Raw genomic sequence first — 20,030 nt, 5'->3', positions numbered from 1 at the left:
CACAGCCTACTGAGGTCCAGGAGAGCTCAAAGGGTTTCATTTGGACTGCTGTTTATAGGGTCTCAAGACAGTAGGCTTTAGTCATAATGTTTCATCCTGGCCACAGTTTGGATTGGCTCTTTCTTTGAATGTGTGAGAACAGGAATGTTGTGCCATTGAGGCAAGAAAAATACTTTCCAAAGCTATTCATAAAGAAAAAAGGAGCTTCTTAAACAACAGTTCCTGGGAGCAGACTGTTTCTGAGAAGCTCAGGCAAAGCTGAGCCCAGGTGCTATTTCCAAGGCTGAGGCCTAATGAACATTTCTTAGATCACAGTGCAGTCTGGAATGGGAGAGAGGGGGAATGCCTCTTTACATGAATTCTGCACTACCTTGTACACAACACATGTGCTACGTATGCAGGTACAGGGCACAAAGGAAAACAATTATAAAGGTTATGTGGGAATTGCTAGAAGTACTTTGGAAATGCAGGTGGGAAATTGAGAAGTATCCAGCAAGGCAGTCTACCTATAAATTCAGCAGTAGTAAGACAAAAAGAGAAGTATATTCTGTTGAATTTACAGAGGCTCAAAGCATAAGTTTCATACAGTGGTATTTGTTTATGTGAAGGTAATGCTGTGTTTTCTGCGACTGGTGCCTGAGAGGCACAAGTGTCTGTGTGTGAAACAGATCTGTCACCTTACAGGTCACAACAGGGAGGTAGTACAGAGTGACAGCCTTACCAGTGATTTCGCACCAAGACAAAGCAAAGTATTTCCACTAGGGCTGCTAGTTAATTGTTTGCTCTTGGGCTGAGACTGCTGCCAACATTAACACTCTGGCTACCTGTGTCAAATCTCCTTTTGTCAGCAGTTCAAAGATGGTATATACACTGAAACTGCCACTGAAACTGAACAAATGGTGCTTCTATACTTCCATCATAGCAGCAGGAATGCATTACCTTTGAAATTAATCACATCAACAGCATTTGCACCTTTTGCACCCCAAAAATAAGGGTACCATAGTAAATCCTGAATTAGATTAGACACAGCCTCTGTGACAGTGACAGGAACATTAAAAATAAATTTTGCACAACTTGCAAAATTTATGTTACTTGAAGAGACAGAAATAATTAGCGAATAAAAATACAGTGTATGGAGATAGCCACCAGATGGTAGCAAACATGTACTGTAGATGTCTGTCAGATTTTCTCAATATACTGGATTTCTTGAAAGAGAAAACACTCATGTACATGTTTAAACATGTGACCTCAACAAGCTGATCTATAAAAATACGAATGAAATTTTGAGCAACCACTCAAAATTTTGTACATCAAAAGCCACCATTTAGTTATATGCTTCATGATTACTTTGCTACTGTTAGCAGAACACATCCTTAGTGTTCCTTCTGAGAAACAAGTCAGACAAAAGATGATTGCAAAATTCAGCGGAATGATTGACAGTAGTCGTCAGAAAATTGGTTGTTGAATTGTCAAATTTTGTCCTCAGTCTAAAGTCAAGAAGACTCCAGTTTAGACTTACTAAACTGCCTAACAGCTTCTGCATAGAGATTATAGAAGTGAATAATGTATAGTGAAAAAAAACTTTTACAGGATCTTCAAACACGACTCTATGCTAATAATTAATTGGTCTTACCAAAGCAGCAGTGAGACCCTGGGCTTTAGACTGTTCTAGACAAATATAAAAATGTACCCTTTCTCATATAGAAAAATAAACACTGACCTCCTAATCAAAACCAGTAGTTCATTATATTTCTGCTGACCCTGATTCACACAGCTGTAGGGACTGCATGATACATCTGTGGTCATAATCTCCTTAGACATTCAGACAGCATAACATTTAGAAACAAGCCTTTCCAAAGCTGAGTGTATGTATAAGGGAGACTGCACCAGGCCTTTTGGGAGCTTCCTTTGCCCTTTGCTTCTGGGTGAAGTGCCAAAGCTTACATCTGCAGGGGTTATCACCACCAGATGTGAACAAACAAACACACAAGCAAACCAAAGCAAAGAAACCAAACCAACAAACAAAAACCAAAACAAACAAGAAAACCCCACTCCAGTCTCTACCATCCCACCACAGAATTACTGTTATTTTTTTTTGTAGAACTCTCTGATTCAAGGACTGAGATATTGACAGGAAAGAGGATGATATCTTTTGGAGAGCTCTCAATATCACTGTTATCTCTGCACAAAGGATGCTAATGCTACTTTGCTTTGCAGGTGTCTCAGGCCTCTAAAAAATGTTGTGTCAGAACCATGGGATAGGATTTTGGATCCTTTGCTTTTAAAACATGTGAAAACAACAGTTTGGGGTTCTATATACATGGATAAATTGTTACAAAATTACTGTCTCCAAGTTCCTTTTTGGTCCTTATGCTTTTTGGATCTCTTTTTTGTACCTCTTCCAGTGATACTCCAGAGGCAGCCAGCAGAGCTCTTGGGCAAGTATGCATCCACCATAACAAGATCTCATCAAGCTTCTACATTAAATAATGTTCTGTCTGGATTGCTTTGTTGTTTTCTGACAGCTGGAAAGATGTAACTTTATTATAGAAAATCCCTTGGTCCTGTTTCTACCACCTTTCTTGTGATGACAGGAATTAACAGGTATCTGCACCTGTCCTCTTCACCGGTGGCTGCAGTTTTCCTTGAGAAGAGGTACTGTTTATTATTATGTTCCATCATGTTTCTAGAAGATTAAAATGTTTCATGGGGACTAATTATACAGACAGTAGAAGTAGTGGAAAGTGTAATGCTAGCAGTGCTAATCCCATTATTGACTTTGTATAGGAAACAGACAGCAAAAGACTATTTGGAGCAGCAGTGATAAATTTATTACCCATGGCACAGTGATGCAATCCTGCTGCTCTATCTTGGAAGACGAATCTGTGCAACTTTTGAAATGTAACTATGTGTATAGTTTCTTTGCCTGTTTATGGCATACCAAGGATAATTCCTGAAATAAATTCACAGTCCTTTGCACAGCCATGGACTGCCTTAGGTCCAGCAATAAACAAGGACCTTTCATGAGCTAGCAGCTCCACAGCACAGAAAAGCACAGCTGGCCCAAAATAGACTGGAGCTGTATCAGATCCGCATGTCACCCACCGTGCTACCCTGAATAGCTCTTTGTGGATACCACTTTTAGAAGTGCAGTCAGACTTGGCTCTGAGACAACACCCATAGGCCTTTATAGACTTGAAGGGTCTAAAAATAATGTGTTTGGAATAATATACTTCTACTAAGACTGTGACAACTCACTGGAGCATAGCTCAGTACAGACCATTTCTTCTGCTGCCTGAGAACAGTAAGCAGGAACTAATTGCCTTGATTGTTTCTCTTACCTAATTGTGTGAATTTGATTTTTAAGACCCTGGTATCAGCTGCATGTACAAGCAATTACAAACTTGATAACCATTTCCCAAGCTGTTGCCGCCAACAGAATTTTGCCTGTTCCAATATACTCCAGGACAAAGGGAGAGCACAAACAGGTTTTCACTTTTCCCCCACCTCCCCCCACAATGGCTGCTCAGTAGTCCAAGTCTTCAGCCTTATTGCTGGGCATGATCTGTGTGCTACTCATGCTGCTAATATTACACTGCCATCACAGAAAAAAGGAAATTTTCACAAACTTCTCTTATAAAAAAAACACTTTGTCAGGAAATAAAATCTCCCAAACTTTAGAGAAAATAGGGATTTCCTAGACAGACCTGTAACATTTTTCTGTGTCTGCTTCTCCCAAACTTTAGAGAAAATAGGGATTTCCTAGACAGACCTGTAACACTTTTCTGTGTCTGAGAGTTTGCCATTTGACATGGGAAGGAAAATCCAGACTGTCTTGAGGTGTCTTGATTCAAATTTAGTCAGTATCCTCTAGATAAACCCCATGAAGCAATTTGAAGCATTTGCCTAGCTGTTGTTCTTTGTCATGTTTCAGTGTATCTGCTGTGGTTTATGTCACATCTCCAACTCTTGACTTTTTCTTCACGCTTTTTTCAACAGACTGCACCCTCTCAGTCTATTCTCTGCAGTGCCTTAGGAAACCACAGTCAAGGTCTTGCACCTGCATTACATAGAATTTACAACTGTGAATTCTGATGGTGATTTACATACAGTTCTGCTCATGCTACTTTGGCAATGCACAGTGACTTCAGAATCAAAAATATAAGAAAAGGAAAATTTGTGTTTCCTTTGGAAATATGCATGATTTATTTATAAAGCACAAATAAAGAGACTAAAGCTAATAGCTCTTGAATGTTATTTCTAGCTGTGTTACTTCATCTATATGACTTCAGGATAGGAGTATCTGTATTTGAGCTTCCATGCATGTATTTTTAACTTACAATGGCTCTAATCCTTTTAAACTGGTGGTTGTCCAGTGTGTGTATGTGCACCAAACATATGACATAACAGAAACATCAAGCTACATCACAGAAGAAAACCCAAATTTACAATCTTAACTGAACAGGACAGGAATGTTGACTCGCACAGTGGGAAAATAAAAACAACAAAAACACCAATAACAACAACAAAATGATATTACCTTGTAAAAATTTTTGTAACTTTCTCTTACTCTGCCCTTTTCATGATCACAGCTTGAGTCACAGAGCTTGGGGACAGTCAGTGAACCACATACTCAGATTTCAAAATCCATGCGTGAATACATGGGAACACTGTCAGGCACTGCCACAGCCAAGCCTCACCTTAGAACCAGACACATAAAGTAGCAAAGAGTAGAAATTTGTTATATGTTAGGATAAATTGTTGAATACTGTAACTTGATAGACATTGTAGCAAATCTGTACTAGGCAAATAATTATTCTACTGCATAAAAATCACAGAACTGCAGAATCTTTTAAGCTGGAAAAAGCCTCTGAGATCATCACACCTAACTTTTGACTGATCAGCACCCTGTCAACTAGACCATGGCATGAAGTGCCACCTCCAGTCATTTCTTGTACATCTCCAGGGATGGTGACTCCACCTCCCTGAGCAGCCCATTCCAATGCTTAACAATCTCATTTATGAAGAAATTCCTCCTGATGTTCAGCCTGAACCTCTCCTGGTGCAGCTTGAGGCTATCTCCTCATGTCCTATCACTTGCTGCTTGGAAGAAGAGGCCAATCCACCCTCCTTACAGGTGGTTGCAAAAAGTCATAAAGTCATCCCTGAGCCTTCTTTTTTTCCAGGCTAAACAACAACAGTCCCCTCACCTGCTCCTCATCAGACTTGTGCTCCAGACCCTTCACTGGCTCCATTGCTGTGCTCTGTGCAGAGCGGAACTCCAGCTGCATCACACCATTGCTACACCTTACTCTTAAAACATAGCGATAAAGAAAGACATCAGCGAGGATTATAAACTCCTGGTGGGGATGGACCACTTCTTTCCAATGTAAGAAATGTCCCTGGTTCTTCGTGTTTTATAAATAATTCACAAAAGAGCCTGGTCTGTTCACTCCATGGTAATTGCACAGTGAAGCTGTGCTTCAGATGAGAGAAAAAACAACCCACTGAAACCCAGCCATTTCTAGTAACTCAAGCTGTTACAGTACTGATCACAAAGCAAATAAAACTGGTGTGACTGCATTGTTGAATCAGAGGTAGTGGCAGCCACAAAAGGACAGAAACCACCCCCTCACCCACCCACATTTTTTTTACAGATTCTATTTGTTTCATGAGAACCCACACTTGTAAGTCTGAAATATCAGAGAGCTAAAGAAAACCTGACTGGAGCTAGTTGGGGTGGAGAGGAAACAGAAGAGAGAGGTTTAAGATATCATCTTTAATAATCTTGCTGCATAGCAGAATTCAGATTCACATTAGACAGAAAGGTTTCCTCTGCAATGAACAGGCAGAGTGCATTCAGCCAGCTCCAGCAACCTGTGTGGAATAAAGCATTTCAGAATTCAACATTGAGCATTGCAATCATCACTGAAAGTTGAAGTCTCAAGTCTGTTAACAAAGATAGCTAAAGTGAGAAGTAATTCTTATTATTCCTCAATAAGTGTAGCAAATACTGAAAATTTGAAAAAATAGACTATATGTCTCCTACAAAATTGTAGTTACTCAGTTTCAGCAAAGATGTTATAATAATTTGTACTAAATTCTTTACTATAAGGACTACTACTTGAATGAAAACATTCATACAAAACACAGGTGAGAATGCATTCCTAATTCTCATTTGTTTTCTCTCCAGGAGCTTCTCCAAAGAGTTTGATTTGGTTTAGCTTGTCTGTGAATTTTAAACACAATTAATAAAGACAGCTTAAGTTGATCGCCTGGAAGTTACACAATTTCTGTTTTATACTAGGTAGTCTTTCCTACATATTGCAGACTGTGATCAAGTATGAGTGCTACCACTGAAACACAGGCAGTGGTTTTCTTTTGTTTTATAAGTACTTGCTCAAAGATCTATACAAGCTTTAATTTGTGTTACATATTTCATTCCAGCAGGATGAACCCATCTAAAGAGATGTAAGATTCATGTTTTAAGTGGGAAATCAAGCTATGTGTCCTTACAAGCTATAATTCTAAAGCAGGAACAGCTATTATCAGAAAATGGCCAGAATATTCACGGAATAGTTATCTTTCCTAGATCAGAAGGAATCCATTCTACACTTCATGGTCATAATCCAAAAGTTCACTGAAGCCTGGGGGCTTTCATTGACTGTGAGGGGTCTCAGATCTGATCATAAAAAGTTAAAAAATACCTAAACCAAAATAATCACAAAGCAACACTTGACCACCTAGCTGCCAGCCTCTGTGTGGGGATACAACTAAAGCTGAGCAAAGTAGAACCAGCTGTGGTTTTCAGTCTGCTTTGTACCACACCACTTATACATCTGAGAAGAGTGCTTTATAGCTTTATAGTAATTCTCTGGAGAAGTTCCTGCACAGCTCTTACCCAGTGGGATTTCTGAGAGAACGGATAGTGATGGCAGCTAAGGCAGCTCAGCATTCTTTTCTCAGGTATTTCCATAACATCAGCAGGACCATGCTTCTGAAATAACTGGTTTCATCACTGGGCTGAACAGTCTCATATATGTCTCCAAAGAATAATTTGTTTGCATGGTGTAGAGAGATAAAGAGCACAGTTACCAGGAAGCTCCCAGCAACAGATCAACTTCCCAGTAGCCTGAGGTTGTTTCTGGGAAGGAAGCACTAGCAGGAACTCTCTAGCAGGAAGAGAGTCTCTGCTGAGGCAACACCACTGTACAAATTGGTTAGCCATGGCAACCAGAAAATCTAAAGGTGTTGCTAACACTTGGAGACATACTGTGGATCAGGCAGAGAGACCTCCTTTGTAATTGGGACTGAGAGAATTCTGTCATAAAACAGGAGAGTCTGATGAGTTAAAGGAGAATTGAAGAGAAAGGAGGAATACAACAGGGATATGTACTCCTGAAAAAAAGAAAAGGACTGTTCCCTGGGCATTGAATGCAAGGACTTCTTCATGACCAGTGAGAGTAGACTGAGAGGAAAAGTGATCAAAAAAAGACTAAGATGTTGTCTGTAAAGAAGGTAGAAGGCAATGGATAAATACACGGAGAGAGCTGAATATAAAAAAAAAGTAAGAGAGAAATGAAAGGATGAAAGTAGAGGAAGGGCAGACTTGATCTCCTTAGTCTGGGCAGGGTACAACCTGTTTAGTTAAGTGGATGGTTACTGTAGAACATGCCTGCTCTCAGGACCACATCTGACCCAGGGATATCTCAGACAGCAGTTAACTGAGCTAGTCTCTCTGGACCAAGTATTACATTGAACAGAAAAATACATATCACATTTTATTTATACTGTGTTCCAGCAGAGACAAAGAAATATAAGCATATTGTTTCTCTGAAGGTTTATATTTCCCTCCAGCTGCTCCACATTGAGGAACACTAAAATACTTGGGAAAGTCATATTATTCTGCTGTGTTTGTATAGCATGAGAAGGTCATGCTTCCCACTCAATTTCCAGCTACTACTACAGTCTGAAGAATAATTAAAAATAATGGTAACTTTATAAATTGCCTACAGCACTTCAACTTTATTTGCTTTCTCTGCTGAGAACTGTAGTATTATCCATTTAAATTCATGATGCAGAAAAGGATATGAAGGATAAACAGAAAAAATTATTGAATCTCCTGCAATCTCCTCAGACTGTGGAAAATCACATAGGTATTTCTGACACTGGCAAAAAAATGCATTATTTTAATACGTACTTATAATACAATATTTTCTCTTGAATAAGTGGGTGCACATTGTAGCAAGGCACTGACCTCTGTATGTTGAAATTTAAACCAGTGCTCAGGACCCAACACTTTCAGTGAGATATCCACACTTGATAAATGTCTACATTGTTATTGTTATTTTTTAGAAGAATAAAACCAAAGGAAAAAAAACAAAGCAGAAAAAAAAAGAAAAAGCAGTCCTACTTCTGCTTTCACTGGCGTGAATAGAGTGATTTTTACTGATTATAAAGTAATGAGGGAAAATAATTCATATATGATCACTGCTTGGTACTCATCTTGCCAGTCTCAGTCATGACACCAATGGCTAGGTGCCAGCACTTGACAACTGCACACTTACAAGAAGAGTGTGTTGCTGGCAGGTCTGAGAAGACAGATTTGAACTGACACTGCCTATGTAGCCTCTGCTATTTGAAGCAAAAAACAGATCTCGTTTCAGCTTGTTTTAGTCTGTTCCCATGTTAAAGCCTTCTTTATCATCTAGGTACTGAGTTTGTTGCTGTTGGCCTCTGAGGAACCTCTAGGCAGAGACAGTGTGAGACCCAACTGAAACCAGCTGCATGAACAGTTGTCAGCTCCTTGGGAGATGTAAGCAAGTGGATGCTGGATACTATGGCAGTCTTCAGGTGATGACTCACCTACCCAAATGTATTGCAGCAGTGGAAAATATATAGCCGCCACCAAATAATTCCTTGAAGATTTGATGCTAAATTTGAGAAGCCAAGGGGTAAAACAATTAGTTTAGTTTTTCCCAAGCTGTGCAGGAAGGCCACTCAGAGACATGGTGTTTTGCTTACACATGCATGCACACACAGAAAGAGGATAATAGATGAAAAATTCATATGCAATCCTGAAGTACTTTGTAGTAATGAAGGTGAAGAGGAGGGAAGGTATATGGAAAATATTGCTTTGGCTCAGATTCTCCCTTTGTTGTTCAAGCAGAACTAAAGATGCACTGGTATGGTAACCTCTTTGCATAAAATGGTCACTGTATATGCAAGCCATTAGCTATAGCAGGTTCATAAAAAACAGCCTGTTAATGCATTTCAGACTAGGTGTACTGTGTCATGATTTTAAGATGAGGAAATTGTGTAGGTTAATCCTTATCCCACCAAAATCCAAGACAAGTTTCCTACTGAATTCAACATCAGAAGCAACAAACAAGCTTGCAACAAGCTTTTTTTCTAGGAATCAACTACCTCTATGGATCTGAAAGTGCTCCCAAATGCCTGTAGGGCTCGTATAGTTTTTTAATATTTGTCATGATTTTGTGGAAAAAATCTTGTTTTGTGTAAATAAATGCCTACTTCTGCTTTGACAAATATCTTTTTTTCATATCCCAGATATTCATGCCTCTGCTACTTACAAATTGTTTCAGAGTCTAATGTCCGAATTCCTATATCCACTAGCTAGCTCTTGGAATTCAGACTTTTCCTTCTTATAATTTTCCTTCTCTGGTTCCTGAATAATTTGATTTGTAGTACTTTGAAACATCCCTAAATAATTATCAGTAGAGACTGCTCACCATCAGAATTGCATAATGTAGACATGGATGAAGTCTTGAATGTTGACTGGAGCCTTTTCTCTTTCCTAAAGTATTTTATTTTGTACAACATTTCTTTCCCCTCTCTCCCCCTGAAATACTTGTATTGGATCAAAAAAACAGGTAATAACACATAAGGAATTATAAGCTTTTGCAATGGCTCACAGACCAACCTCTCTGTGTCCTCCAGCAACAGATACTTTTCACTTTGATTTAGAGAACTGATTGACATCTTCAAATATGGAACTGTGTGGGATTCTTGTTCCTGCTCTTATTGATTCAGCATTTTGCTCTTCAGCATCTATTTGTGAACAGTTGCTAATAATAGGTTCATTAGAAAGCAAGCTGTTTGTTACATGCTGTAGCATCCCAATTGTTAGATCTTACTGCTAACAGCATAGCATAGAAGAGAGACATGTGCCTGCTCAGAAAACATGGCTACTTTGCTGCCAATTTTTAGTATTTGTGAGGGATGACAACAATTCTTTAAAAGCTTATTGGAAAATCTTCACATTGATGGTGCAGAACTGTAAAAATATATTACTTGGATGACTCTGAATTTTTCTGTTGTTGCTTAAATTTTTTGAAGACTAGAAGTTTTGATAAAAGTTGCAGTTTGGTAGCTATTGATCATCATACAACACAAACAAATCATCTTTGGGAAAAAGCCCACAAAATCTAAACGGAGTATAAAAAATAATCGCAGGCTGAGTATGAAAATAAACCACAGAAGAGACAGAGAACCATGTTCCCAAACAGTCCACAATAATGACAAGTACATTTCCTTTCAACTCATACTTAAAATATTTGTAATAGACTGCAGATGTCAACTGCTCCATGAAAAAAAATCTCTAATTTTCTGCATTATACCTTAGTTAATAAAAATGCCCAAAAGTAGTTTAAAAATGTAGTTTATCTGGAACACTGTGTTTATGTATAAAACGGATCACTAAGAAGAAGAAGGAGAGATTTAGGAAGCTGTAACAGTGTGTATATCTCTGCTGAATTTATGTCCAGAACCCAAAGTCAGCCAAATGCCAACCTATCTCTTAGTAGGAAGTTGTGAAAATGAGGATGAATGGTGAAAATACCCAATGCTTCAAAAGTTAAGCTGGTCAGAAAGCTCGTCTGCTTTCTTTCCATCTTGGAAACGGTTTGGCAATTTGGATTTCTGTGATCATTTGCCAGGAGTCAGGAACAGATATAAAGCACAGAACAGAATGCAAGAAAGACAAACAGCAGAGCTGGGCAATACTTTCTACCTGCATAGGCAGAAGTACTCTGGTACTTGGGAAATCCAATACGAAACTTGGAACACGGACATGAGGAAAGAGGCGATTTGCCTTTTGAAACGTGTGGACTGCTGCCACCCAGTGTCAGTAGGTATCTGTTGCCATGAACTAGCCCTTGGAAATCCACCCTGTCCCTAGAAAGACAGCGTGTGGGACCCGTGGGCTCTCCTGTGAGGAGCTTGGGGTGCACAGGTGCTGGCTAAGGCACAGACAGGCTGAGGCATAGCCCACTGAAAGGGAGCATAAAAGGTGAGAGTAAAGACCCTGCTAAAATTGAGTGGTTAACCTTCCCTTGCTGTACCTCTCTTTAAGAAAAATGCCAGACATTGCAAACAAATTTTGCTATTCAAATGCTGTTCAAGCCCAAATGCATGCAGAATTGCACTAAGTATGTACATTTTCCTCACCATATTGAAGCAGGACATCTCTTAGGTGTTAAAAGTGGCACTAGCATGCACAGCAGCCCAAACTGCTGTCTGGCAGATTACTTCACAGACAAAAAGGTGTATGGGTCATGAGAAAAAGTAATTTCAAAATATGCTTTTATTTTAAAATTTAAGCTCTCTTTTGAGGGTTATTTTGGGTTGAAGACAGAGGTGGACACTTCGACACATCAGACAACTATGGAATTCTTCTGTAAGAAGAAACTGTAAAATTTTAGCATCATAAAAATTTTGGGTCATGAACAGCCAGGCAGCCAGTGTGAAGCATAATAGTGGTATAGGTGGAGTTTTTTCCACCAGTGAAAGTGCTGATTTAAAGAAACAGGGGTAATAATAATGACAATTATAAAAAAAAAACCAAACAAACCCAAAAACCAACCAAAAATCCTCAACAAAACCAATTGAAGCAATATATAGCATATAGGAATTAAGTTTAAAAAAAAAGTTTCTTTTGCAGGAAAAAGTCAGTTCCTGAATAATTTTTATTTTGTAGCACCTATTAATTTTGTTCCATCACCTCATGTCCAGTTGACTTGCATATTGAGCTACTCAATTTTTCCTAAACAAATTCTTCTTCCTGAGCCATCCAAAAAGAGCTATAAAACTTGCTTGACCAGGAATACCAACCTGGTCAAGCAAGCAAGTGGTTTTTCACAAGTTCTGTAAGAACTCCCAACAGAAAGACTTTCCAGGGTCCTGACTGTATGAAGGATTTCTCTCTCTGTCTGTAGAACCATGAATATGCAATTGTATCAACGACCTCTCACATTTTTCCAGAATTCATTACTTCACCTTCTATTGTTCAGAATCTACACCTAACAGCAAAAGGAACCTTTAGAGGTGCAAAGACTATCCAAGAGAAAAACCCAAATGTGGACATAGTACACTACAGAATATGAGTGCCATGATACAGCACTGAGTGGAACAGTGACTCTCATCCTGGAAACGCCTAGCCAGTTTCAAAAACCTTGTATGTCAGTGACTTTTATCAAAATCATTATCCTGCATTGAAACATACCACAACGACTTTTGGTATGTGAAAGCCTTCAAGATATATTCATCTTGTCTGCTAGAATTTTTACCCTGAGCATAGTGTGTCATGAATGTTAATAGAAGGCTATGCATTAACAGCACACTCCCTCAGATGCATAAATATCTTATGTACATAGTTAACTAGATTTTTTTTGTTGTATGCCATTTCAATGCTGTTAATATCTGGAAATGTGTAATATTTTGGAGAAATACTAAGTCAGGTAACAATAACATTGTGTCTACTTTGTAACTCCAGCACACAAGCCTGTTCTCTCCCCCAGTGCTTTTTTATTTCTTTAAAAAATCATGCAACATAGGAATATTTCATGGTTACCAACAGGCTATATTTATTATAATTGAGGACTCTACATACATTGTTGCACAAAATTATAATGGACCAATCAACAAAACCATACAGTTTGTATGCAACTGTAAATAGCACTTTAGCAGAAGTTTAACACATTGTGCATTAGTTGTCTTAGTAAGGTGACAACTTAAGATGATTACTTCATGGGAGTACAAAAGTGCAAACTTTCATTCAAGGCATACACAAACACAAAAAGGATTACTATACATGCCACAGGTCTAAAATAAACCTCAAACCACTGTTCTCTGCCCCAAAACAAGTTAAATGAGTAAGTACCAGTACTCTTAGCAACCACCAGTGTTACCACATTCAAAGTCTTATCTCTAGCAAGAAGCAGAGAAATGCAATCTGAAGAAATGCCCTTAGCTTGGAGTTTTAGATGTAATGCAACTATATCATATGAACTCCTTATTTTTGTTTGGCAGGAGTGAGTTACATCACTACAGAAGCACTTCACCAGTGTATTACCACTAATTCCTGAATCACTATATATAGTAACTGTGTGCAACAGTTGACTGTTGAAGGAAATAGTGTCTTTACATCAAAAGGTGATATACAACCAAAATTCAAGTATTTACTATTAGACTGTAAGTAATTCTGACCTTCTGTTCTTGTGCACTCCATAAAACAGATGAAGTGTAATTTTTAATTTTTTAAATTTTTATTCTTCCCTTTGCCCTGGGAAAAGGTGCAGAGGGAAGAAGCGAAACGTAGGTGCAATCATACATCTACAGCAACTGGTGACAGGCATGTGGGATACAACTGTCCACATCAAGATGACTTCTGGATTTTCAACACACAGCTTTAATGCTTTCAGATCATTCCCATCTCAACACCTACAAGTCTCCTGCTGTCCTCCTACTTTTTATTTGTACCATTTTCACCAGCTGTTCAAATCTATTGCTCAAGCAGACATGTTACCTTCTTTTCTGCACAAGTTAACACCTGAGCTGTACAATGTGATCTCTGGACAATGAGGAGATAAAAGAGTGGAACAGTTCCTCTCTCATACCAGGTTTTGGGAAAGTCTGGAGAGACATTTACACTTCTGTGTCAGCACCAGTGAAGAACTGCTGCAGATTGCGTAAGCTTGAAAGAAACTTGTTTACAAAACCAAAATTCTGATTAAGTAAATTCCAAAGAAAAAATGGCCTCCTACAGTATTTTAATTACTGCCTAGATTAATTTGAAAGTAATATAAAAAGGGTTTTTTCTAATTACAAATTATTTTTCTTCTGTTATCAAGTTAAATCCAAGCCAGGAGTTAAACACAAACTTTGGCAAAAAAAAATCTACTAATTAGTTATGAAAAAGAGTTCAAACTCTAACAAAATTAGTAGCATGCATGATTAGAGAAAAAAAGAAGTAATGAGAAATCGGAGATTTGTCTCTCAAGAAGTTTTCATAGATTTTGGTGCAAACACAGCACATTCTGTGAACATGAAGGACAAGAAGTGGAAGCAGTTTTACCACCTTTGCAAATTAATTCTGGCAAAATAAAAAACTGAAATGTGAAAAACAAGGTCTGCATATCACTTTTTATCCCTCCTGTACCCAGATACTTCATGCTTTGAAAATGACCAAGTACAGCAGGGACTAAGCTTTCAACAAAGAAAGGAAAATAATTAAAATTAGGCTAGCCCTCTTCCAAGCATTTCTACAACAGGCACTACCACAGCCTAGAACTATATTAATACATGAACAACATTTTTATTTCCCTGAATTTAAGGAAAAATAAACCACCAGAAAATGCACTTGTAAAAAGATGAAAGCATTGGAAAAGTACAAAGTAAGCAAGGACTGTGTGCTTGTATATATAAATCTTTATAAATACTCACACAGAAATGATTATGATTTCTTATTCATTGGTTTGTTTGTTTTCCCCAAATCAAAGCAGAACATAATGTATTCTTTTGAATGGGTTTTGAATCGGGAAGTATGAGTAGGATTGACAAAGAAAATGACAGAAGAAAAGAACAGCGAAATTTTATTTCCTTGGCAAGTGGAAGTACAGAGACGTTACTGCAGCACTTATGTTCTTACCTTTTAGATCCAAATTAATCAGAAATTACAGCATAACTACATCAGTGGTGGAATTTAACACACAGCTTATATTTTCAAATATCTAACTTTATTTTTCTTAATAGTATCCCCACTTTACGCAGCCTACAAACCTGAAGAAAATGCATTTGCTTCTGAAAGTCATAATAGTAAGTGTTTTGGGCTGCTTGAAGTCAAATAAGTAATCCTGAGATTTCAGATGTTAAAGCTTTCTCCACAGCCACACGTTCCTTTGATGTTTGGATTATTGAAGACAAATTCACTGGACAATTTGTCTTCTACATAGTCCATTTCAGTTCCTAGAAGTGTCAGCTGTGCCTTCTTTTCAATAAACACTCTAACCCCTTGAAAAGAACAGAAAACCAGAGATTACATAAAGCAAAACCATCATTCACTTTAAAATTCTCTTTTGACCAGTAATAAAAAAGGAGGAAGTTAAGTATAAAGACTATCAGTACAACTTGGTTTCCCTCGCCTAACGTGGGGCACTTCAATCACTGTTTTCTTTCTACCAATAGAAGTCTGGTAGAAGTCTGGATCTGTTACTTATGTGTGCATATGAATGTCTGTTTTTTGACAGGGGACAAAAAATGATGCTGAGGGAAATAAGCTGTAGAACATGGCAACCAATTTCAGCTTGAGTACACAATTCCCATGTATAGCAGACATTAACCCATTTCATACCCTTCTTAAAGTCTGTAAATCCAACAAGATACAAAACTTTGACAACATAGATTGCTGCTCTCAAAATGACCAGGTTTCATACCCCCCATCACAGAAGCTTGTGCTGCTGCACCAGAAACTCACCATCTTGAACTACTTCTTCATCAGAGTCTCCTTTTGATTTTGTATATTCTAATGTGTAAGAAAGTCCATTGCATCCCCTTGTACGAACTCCTACTTTTACACCTACCTAAAGAAAAAGAAACAACAAAAAACACCACCACATGCCCAACTTCCTTTTTAAAACCTATTCAGAAGATCAAGTTAAAAAGTATGCAGAACAATGAAGTGCTGACATTTATTTTTCTCCACTGACTAAATGTACAAGTGAGTTACTGTAACAGATAAGAGGTAACTTTTTCTTTTTTCTTTAATAAATTTGACTGCCAAGGTAAAAAACCCATCTGATCCTTGCTGGAGTGGATCATGCCCTATAGCATGTTAAATTTTTGAAGTTATGAACCATGGACACTCCTATAGGAATCAGGTCTCAAAAAGACATAAAATTTCGAGGATAGGTATTTTGCAACTTCAAATTACAATTTACTCAGATGCTAATTCAGGTAGTATGACAGTAACATAATTATGAAGCTGTGAGGCCAAAATAAGGGCAGTTACTACATTATCACAGAACTGTAATGACACCATCAGAAAATTACTTTAAACTAAAGTTCTGAAAAACATTAATTTTTCATTACCTCTATTGCCAAGAAGCAAACCCCTCCCTAAATCAAGTATGTGTATATGTGTACTGTTTTAAATGGCCTTAAGAGCCAACTTAGTCAATGTTTGTAACATTCACAGCATTCAACAAGTCTATCAAGAAAAGCATCCATGCAAGGAAAAAATTGAGACATTTTAACAAAGTAGAAAACTATTTGTGAGTAAGAATCTTTAAGAAGTATTGTATATCACCTTCTACGCACCAGTGCTTCAGAACTGAAGAGCCAAATTTTATTATATATGTCCATATATTGTGATAAAAATGGATCAAAATGTAACACTTCTCATCAAATGGCCCTCAAGACAAACTGCATCTGATCCTTCCAGACTAAATACCTTTCTCTACAATAATTGCTACAAATAATGGGTTGGAAAATGCAAACACCATTTAAAGTCAGGAAACAGCTGACCATATAAAGTGTAGGCCCAGGGCTTCCTTAGGATGGTTTAAAACATTATAACAAATAAGTCTGGTTAGTTGCAGACATGCAGGAAGCAAAGCAAACAATGGCCTTGGTTAATAAAAGAAATATTCTTCTTGGAACAATACTTACTGTAAAAAAAAGGCTAATGCTTGTTTTTACAATGATTATAAAAGAAGCCTCTGTGTGTCTTTCCCTCAAGAAGAAAAGATGACAAACTCATCATTTGGACAAACATTGGTTACTTAAAAAAAACACAATGTCTGGCAAGTTTCCAAAGATATTCTCCAAAGCATATGAATATAACTTTACTATTGCACACTTCACAATGAGAATTCCTACAAGAACTTAAATAATAACAGCTGAAAAGCTCTCTCCATATCAGAAGTCATTACTATGCCCTACAAAAGGGTTTCATTAAAATGTAGCTCAAAAATATCTCAAGCTTAAAGTTTTTCCAACTTTATTAATCTAAACAGTAACTGTACAGTGAATTGTCATTACAGTCAGTTGTTTCCTGCATTTCATTTTATAACAAAACAAAGCTGGATATACAAATAAGCTTATGCATTCCCCACCAAAAAATAAGCCAACATCTCTAACAAACACCTCAGTGCTCAGCTCAAACTTCTAAGTTAGCAGAAATGCTTTGCAACCATGAGCTGTGCTAATCCCTTAGCATACACTACAGACTGACCCCGTCTACACTTACATGGTCAGGTTTGTCTTTCAGAAGCTCTTTTATCTTCTGGACAGCAGAAGGGGTCTGAAAGACAAAAGAATACATATACATTTGATTTTTTTTGTTTATTTGTGTATTTGCAATGAGTGCTTGCATGTATTAAAGCTGATGCCTGTAAGATACACACTGATGTAAAACAGATGCCACCTCAACTTAATTGACACAGAGCACACCACCTCTTCTCTCCTCACCTGCACTGCCAGCAAACAGATACCTCAAAAATTCAATCATTAGTCCTTAACTGTGGGGGTTTTGGCTGTTAGAATGGCTTGGGTTGGAAGAGAACCTTAAAGGTAATCTAGTTCCAACATCCCTGCCATAGCAGGGACAGTAGGCCAGGTTGGACATGGCTGTGGACATAGGCCAGGTTGGTTCAAGCCCAAACCTTAAAGGTAATCTAGTTCCAACATCCCTGCCACAGCAGGGACAGTAGGCCAGGTTGGTTCAAGCCCAAATTGGGCTTGAACACATCCAGAGCTTCCCTGGGCAATCCATTCCAGTGTCACACCTTCCTTACAGTAACTCATTTCTTCCTAATCCCTCATTTAAATCTTCCCCTTGTGTTATCACTACAGTTCCTGATGAAAAGTCCCTCTCCAGCTTCCCTGTAGGCCTCCTGCAGATACCGGAAGGATGCTGTGATGTCTACAGACAACCTTCCCCTTTTCAAGCTGCACAGCCCAAACCTTCTCAACCTGTCTTCATAAAGGAGGTGGCTGCAGTCTTCTTACCAACTTTGTGGCCTCCTGTGGACTTGCTCCATGTCCTTCTTATGTTGGAGGCCCCAGAGCTGGGTGCAGGGTTCCAGGTGGGCTCTCAGCAGAGCAGAGCAGAGGGGCAGAATCCCCTCCCTCCCCTGCTGCCCACGCTGCTCTGGATGCAGCCCAGGACACGTTTGGCTTTCTGGGCTGGGAGTGCCCATGGCTGGGTCATGTCCAGCCTCTCAGCCACCAGCACCCCCAAGTCCTTCTTGATAAGGCTGCTCCCAATCCATTCTCCACCTAAGCTGCTGGTGTGCCTGGGATTGCCCCAATCCAGGTGTAGGACCTTGCATTTCACTTTGCTGAACTTTATGAAGTTTGTATCAGTCCACCTCTCAAGCCTGTCAAGATCCATGTTGTTTCTTTGTAACTTTTTCCTCCAAAATCACTATCATAATTCAATCAAGTAGCTCTTTCTTGTAAAAATTTTGACACACATCCATTACAGACAAAAATCAGCTAGATATAGAGGGCTTATAGCCTACTTCTCTCTCCCCATTAACCTTAAGGGACCTGGGACTTAACAGCAGATAAAATTCACCATTCATGCAGATCTAATTGATACAGAAATGCAAGAACAAAATGCAAACGTCGAAATTTCCATTACATTCCCACAAGTTTCTAAGACACTGAGAAAAGCATTACTAATGTGAAGTTCCTACCATGAGCCAAACTAAACACACAAAACAAACACCAAGCAGACTTCCAGTAGCAAATCCTTTCTAATTACCGCTACCACTCTTGTTGTTAGAGACCCACCACCGAGCAGGAATTACCTGCTCTGACAAACGACTGAGCTGCCCCTGCTCCTGTGGGGAACTGACCCTACTTTTCTCTGCAGTGCTCTCAGAATCAGAGGTTGGAAAAGACCTCTGAGACCACCGAGTCCAACCTACGACCAAACACCATGTTTTCGAGTTTGGCCTCTCCAGCGCGGCCGCTAGTACGGACTGCACGCACTTTATCATTAGCAACAGGATGTAAAGCCTTCTTGGAAAGAACCTACGCGTCAGCCTCGGTAGGTATTACCCTTTTCCAAAAAATTTTAATCAAATACTTTTTTTGGGGTGCCTATGCGACAAGGCCCCGCGCTCGCAGGGGCCGCACCGGCGCTGCCCCGGAACTCCGCGGTTCCCGACGGAGCGGCGGGGCCTCCCCTCAGCGGGACTGGAGAGGAGCGGGAGCTACCGCCTCTCAACTCGGCAGGGGGAAGAAGAGCCGCCCGCAGCCGCCCCGCTGGGGCCACCGACACCGGCCGATCCCGGCCCGGCGCTGCGGGGCGGCCCGTCCCCGTCCTTGTGCCCGCCCCGCTGTCGCCAGCGGCCGCCTCACTGCCCGTGGCGCAGCTCCCGCACCCGCGAGGTCCCGCGGTCCCCGCGTCCCGCCCGCGGCACTGACCAGCGTGAGGGCGGCGCGGGTCGCCTGGATCCTGCGCTTGCTGACGGCGCGCACCGTGGCGCGCACCACGGACGAGGCCATGGCCCGGCGCCCTCGGCCACGGTCAGCGCCGCCCGCACGCTGTGACGCCACGGGCGGGGACGGGCGGCGGCGGCCCCACCCCCCGGAGCGGCGCCCGGTCCCGCTCCGGCTCCGGCAGGCAGGGAGGGAGGCAGGGAGGGGCGCCGCAGGCGGCGGGGCTGCGCGCCGAGATAAGCGGCAAAGACAGCCAGGACGCCCTGCCCTTCAGCTGCCCG

General features: G+C 39.9%; 1 protein-coding gene across 2 annotated transcripts; it reads right to left on the bottom strand.

Moving 5' to 3' along the window:
* Positions 1-12,859: 12,859 nt before the first annotated feature.
* On the bottom strand, positions 12,860-19,884 carry ISCA1 (iron-sulfur cluster assembly 1). Of its 2 annotated transcripts, XR_005629893.1 has the most exons (5): positions 19,735-19,884; positions 17,546-17,599; positions 15,773-15,878; positions 15,079-15,309; positions 12,860-14,336 (listed from the first exon to the last, which is right to left on the bottom strand). XR_005629893.1 is itself a non-coding variant. In XM_039729767.1 (4 exons), the coding sequence occupies exons 1-4, from the start codon at positions 19,813-19,815 to the stop codon at positions 15,161-15,163; spliced, it is 390 nt and encodes a 129-aa protein (XP_039585701.1). In that variant the 5' UTR covers positions 19,816-19,884; the 3' UTR covers positions 12,860-15,160. The 2 variants fall into 2 exon arrangements, 1 of the variants encoding a protein (XP_039585701.1); XM_039729767.1 differs by having other exon boundaries at positions 12,860-15,309.
* Between the last annotated feature and the right edge of the window lie 146 nt (positions 19,885-20,030).

Source organism: Passer montanus, unplaced genomic scaffold, assembly GCF_014805655.1.
Source record: "Passer montanus isolate IOZ18808 unplaced genomic scaffold, ASM1480565v1 scaffold7, whole genome shotgun sequence".
Lineage (NCBI taxonomy): Eukaryota > Metazoa > Chordata > Aves > Passeriformes > Passeridae > Passer > Passer montanus.
This window is presented reverse-complemented; position numbering and strand designations above follow the sequence as displayed.

What these genes read in the sequence shown, in the direction of transcription:
- ISCA1 (XM_039729767.1), bottom strand. Translation starts at nt 19,815, where the DNA reads ATGGCCTCGTCCGTGGTGCGCGCCACGGTGCGCGCCGTCAGCAAGCGC. An exon ending in CCCGCGCCGCCCTCACGCTG is followed by an intron (nt 17,600 to 19,734) that starts GTCAGTGCCGCG and finishes TTTGTCTTTCAG; the next exon opens with ACCCCTTCTGCTGTCCAGAA. An exon ending in TGAAAGACAAACCTGACCAT is followed by an intron (nt 15,879 to 17,545) that starts GTAAGTGTAGAC and finishes CTTTTTCTTTAG; the next exon opens with GTAGGTGTAAAAGTAGGAGT.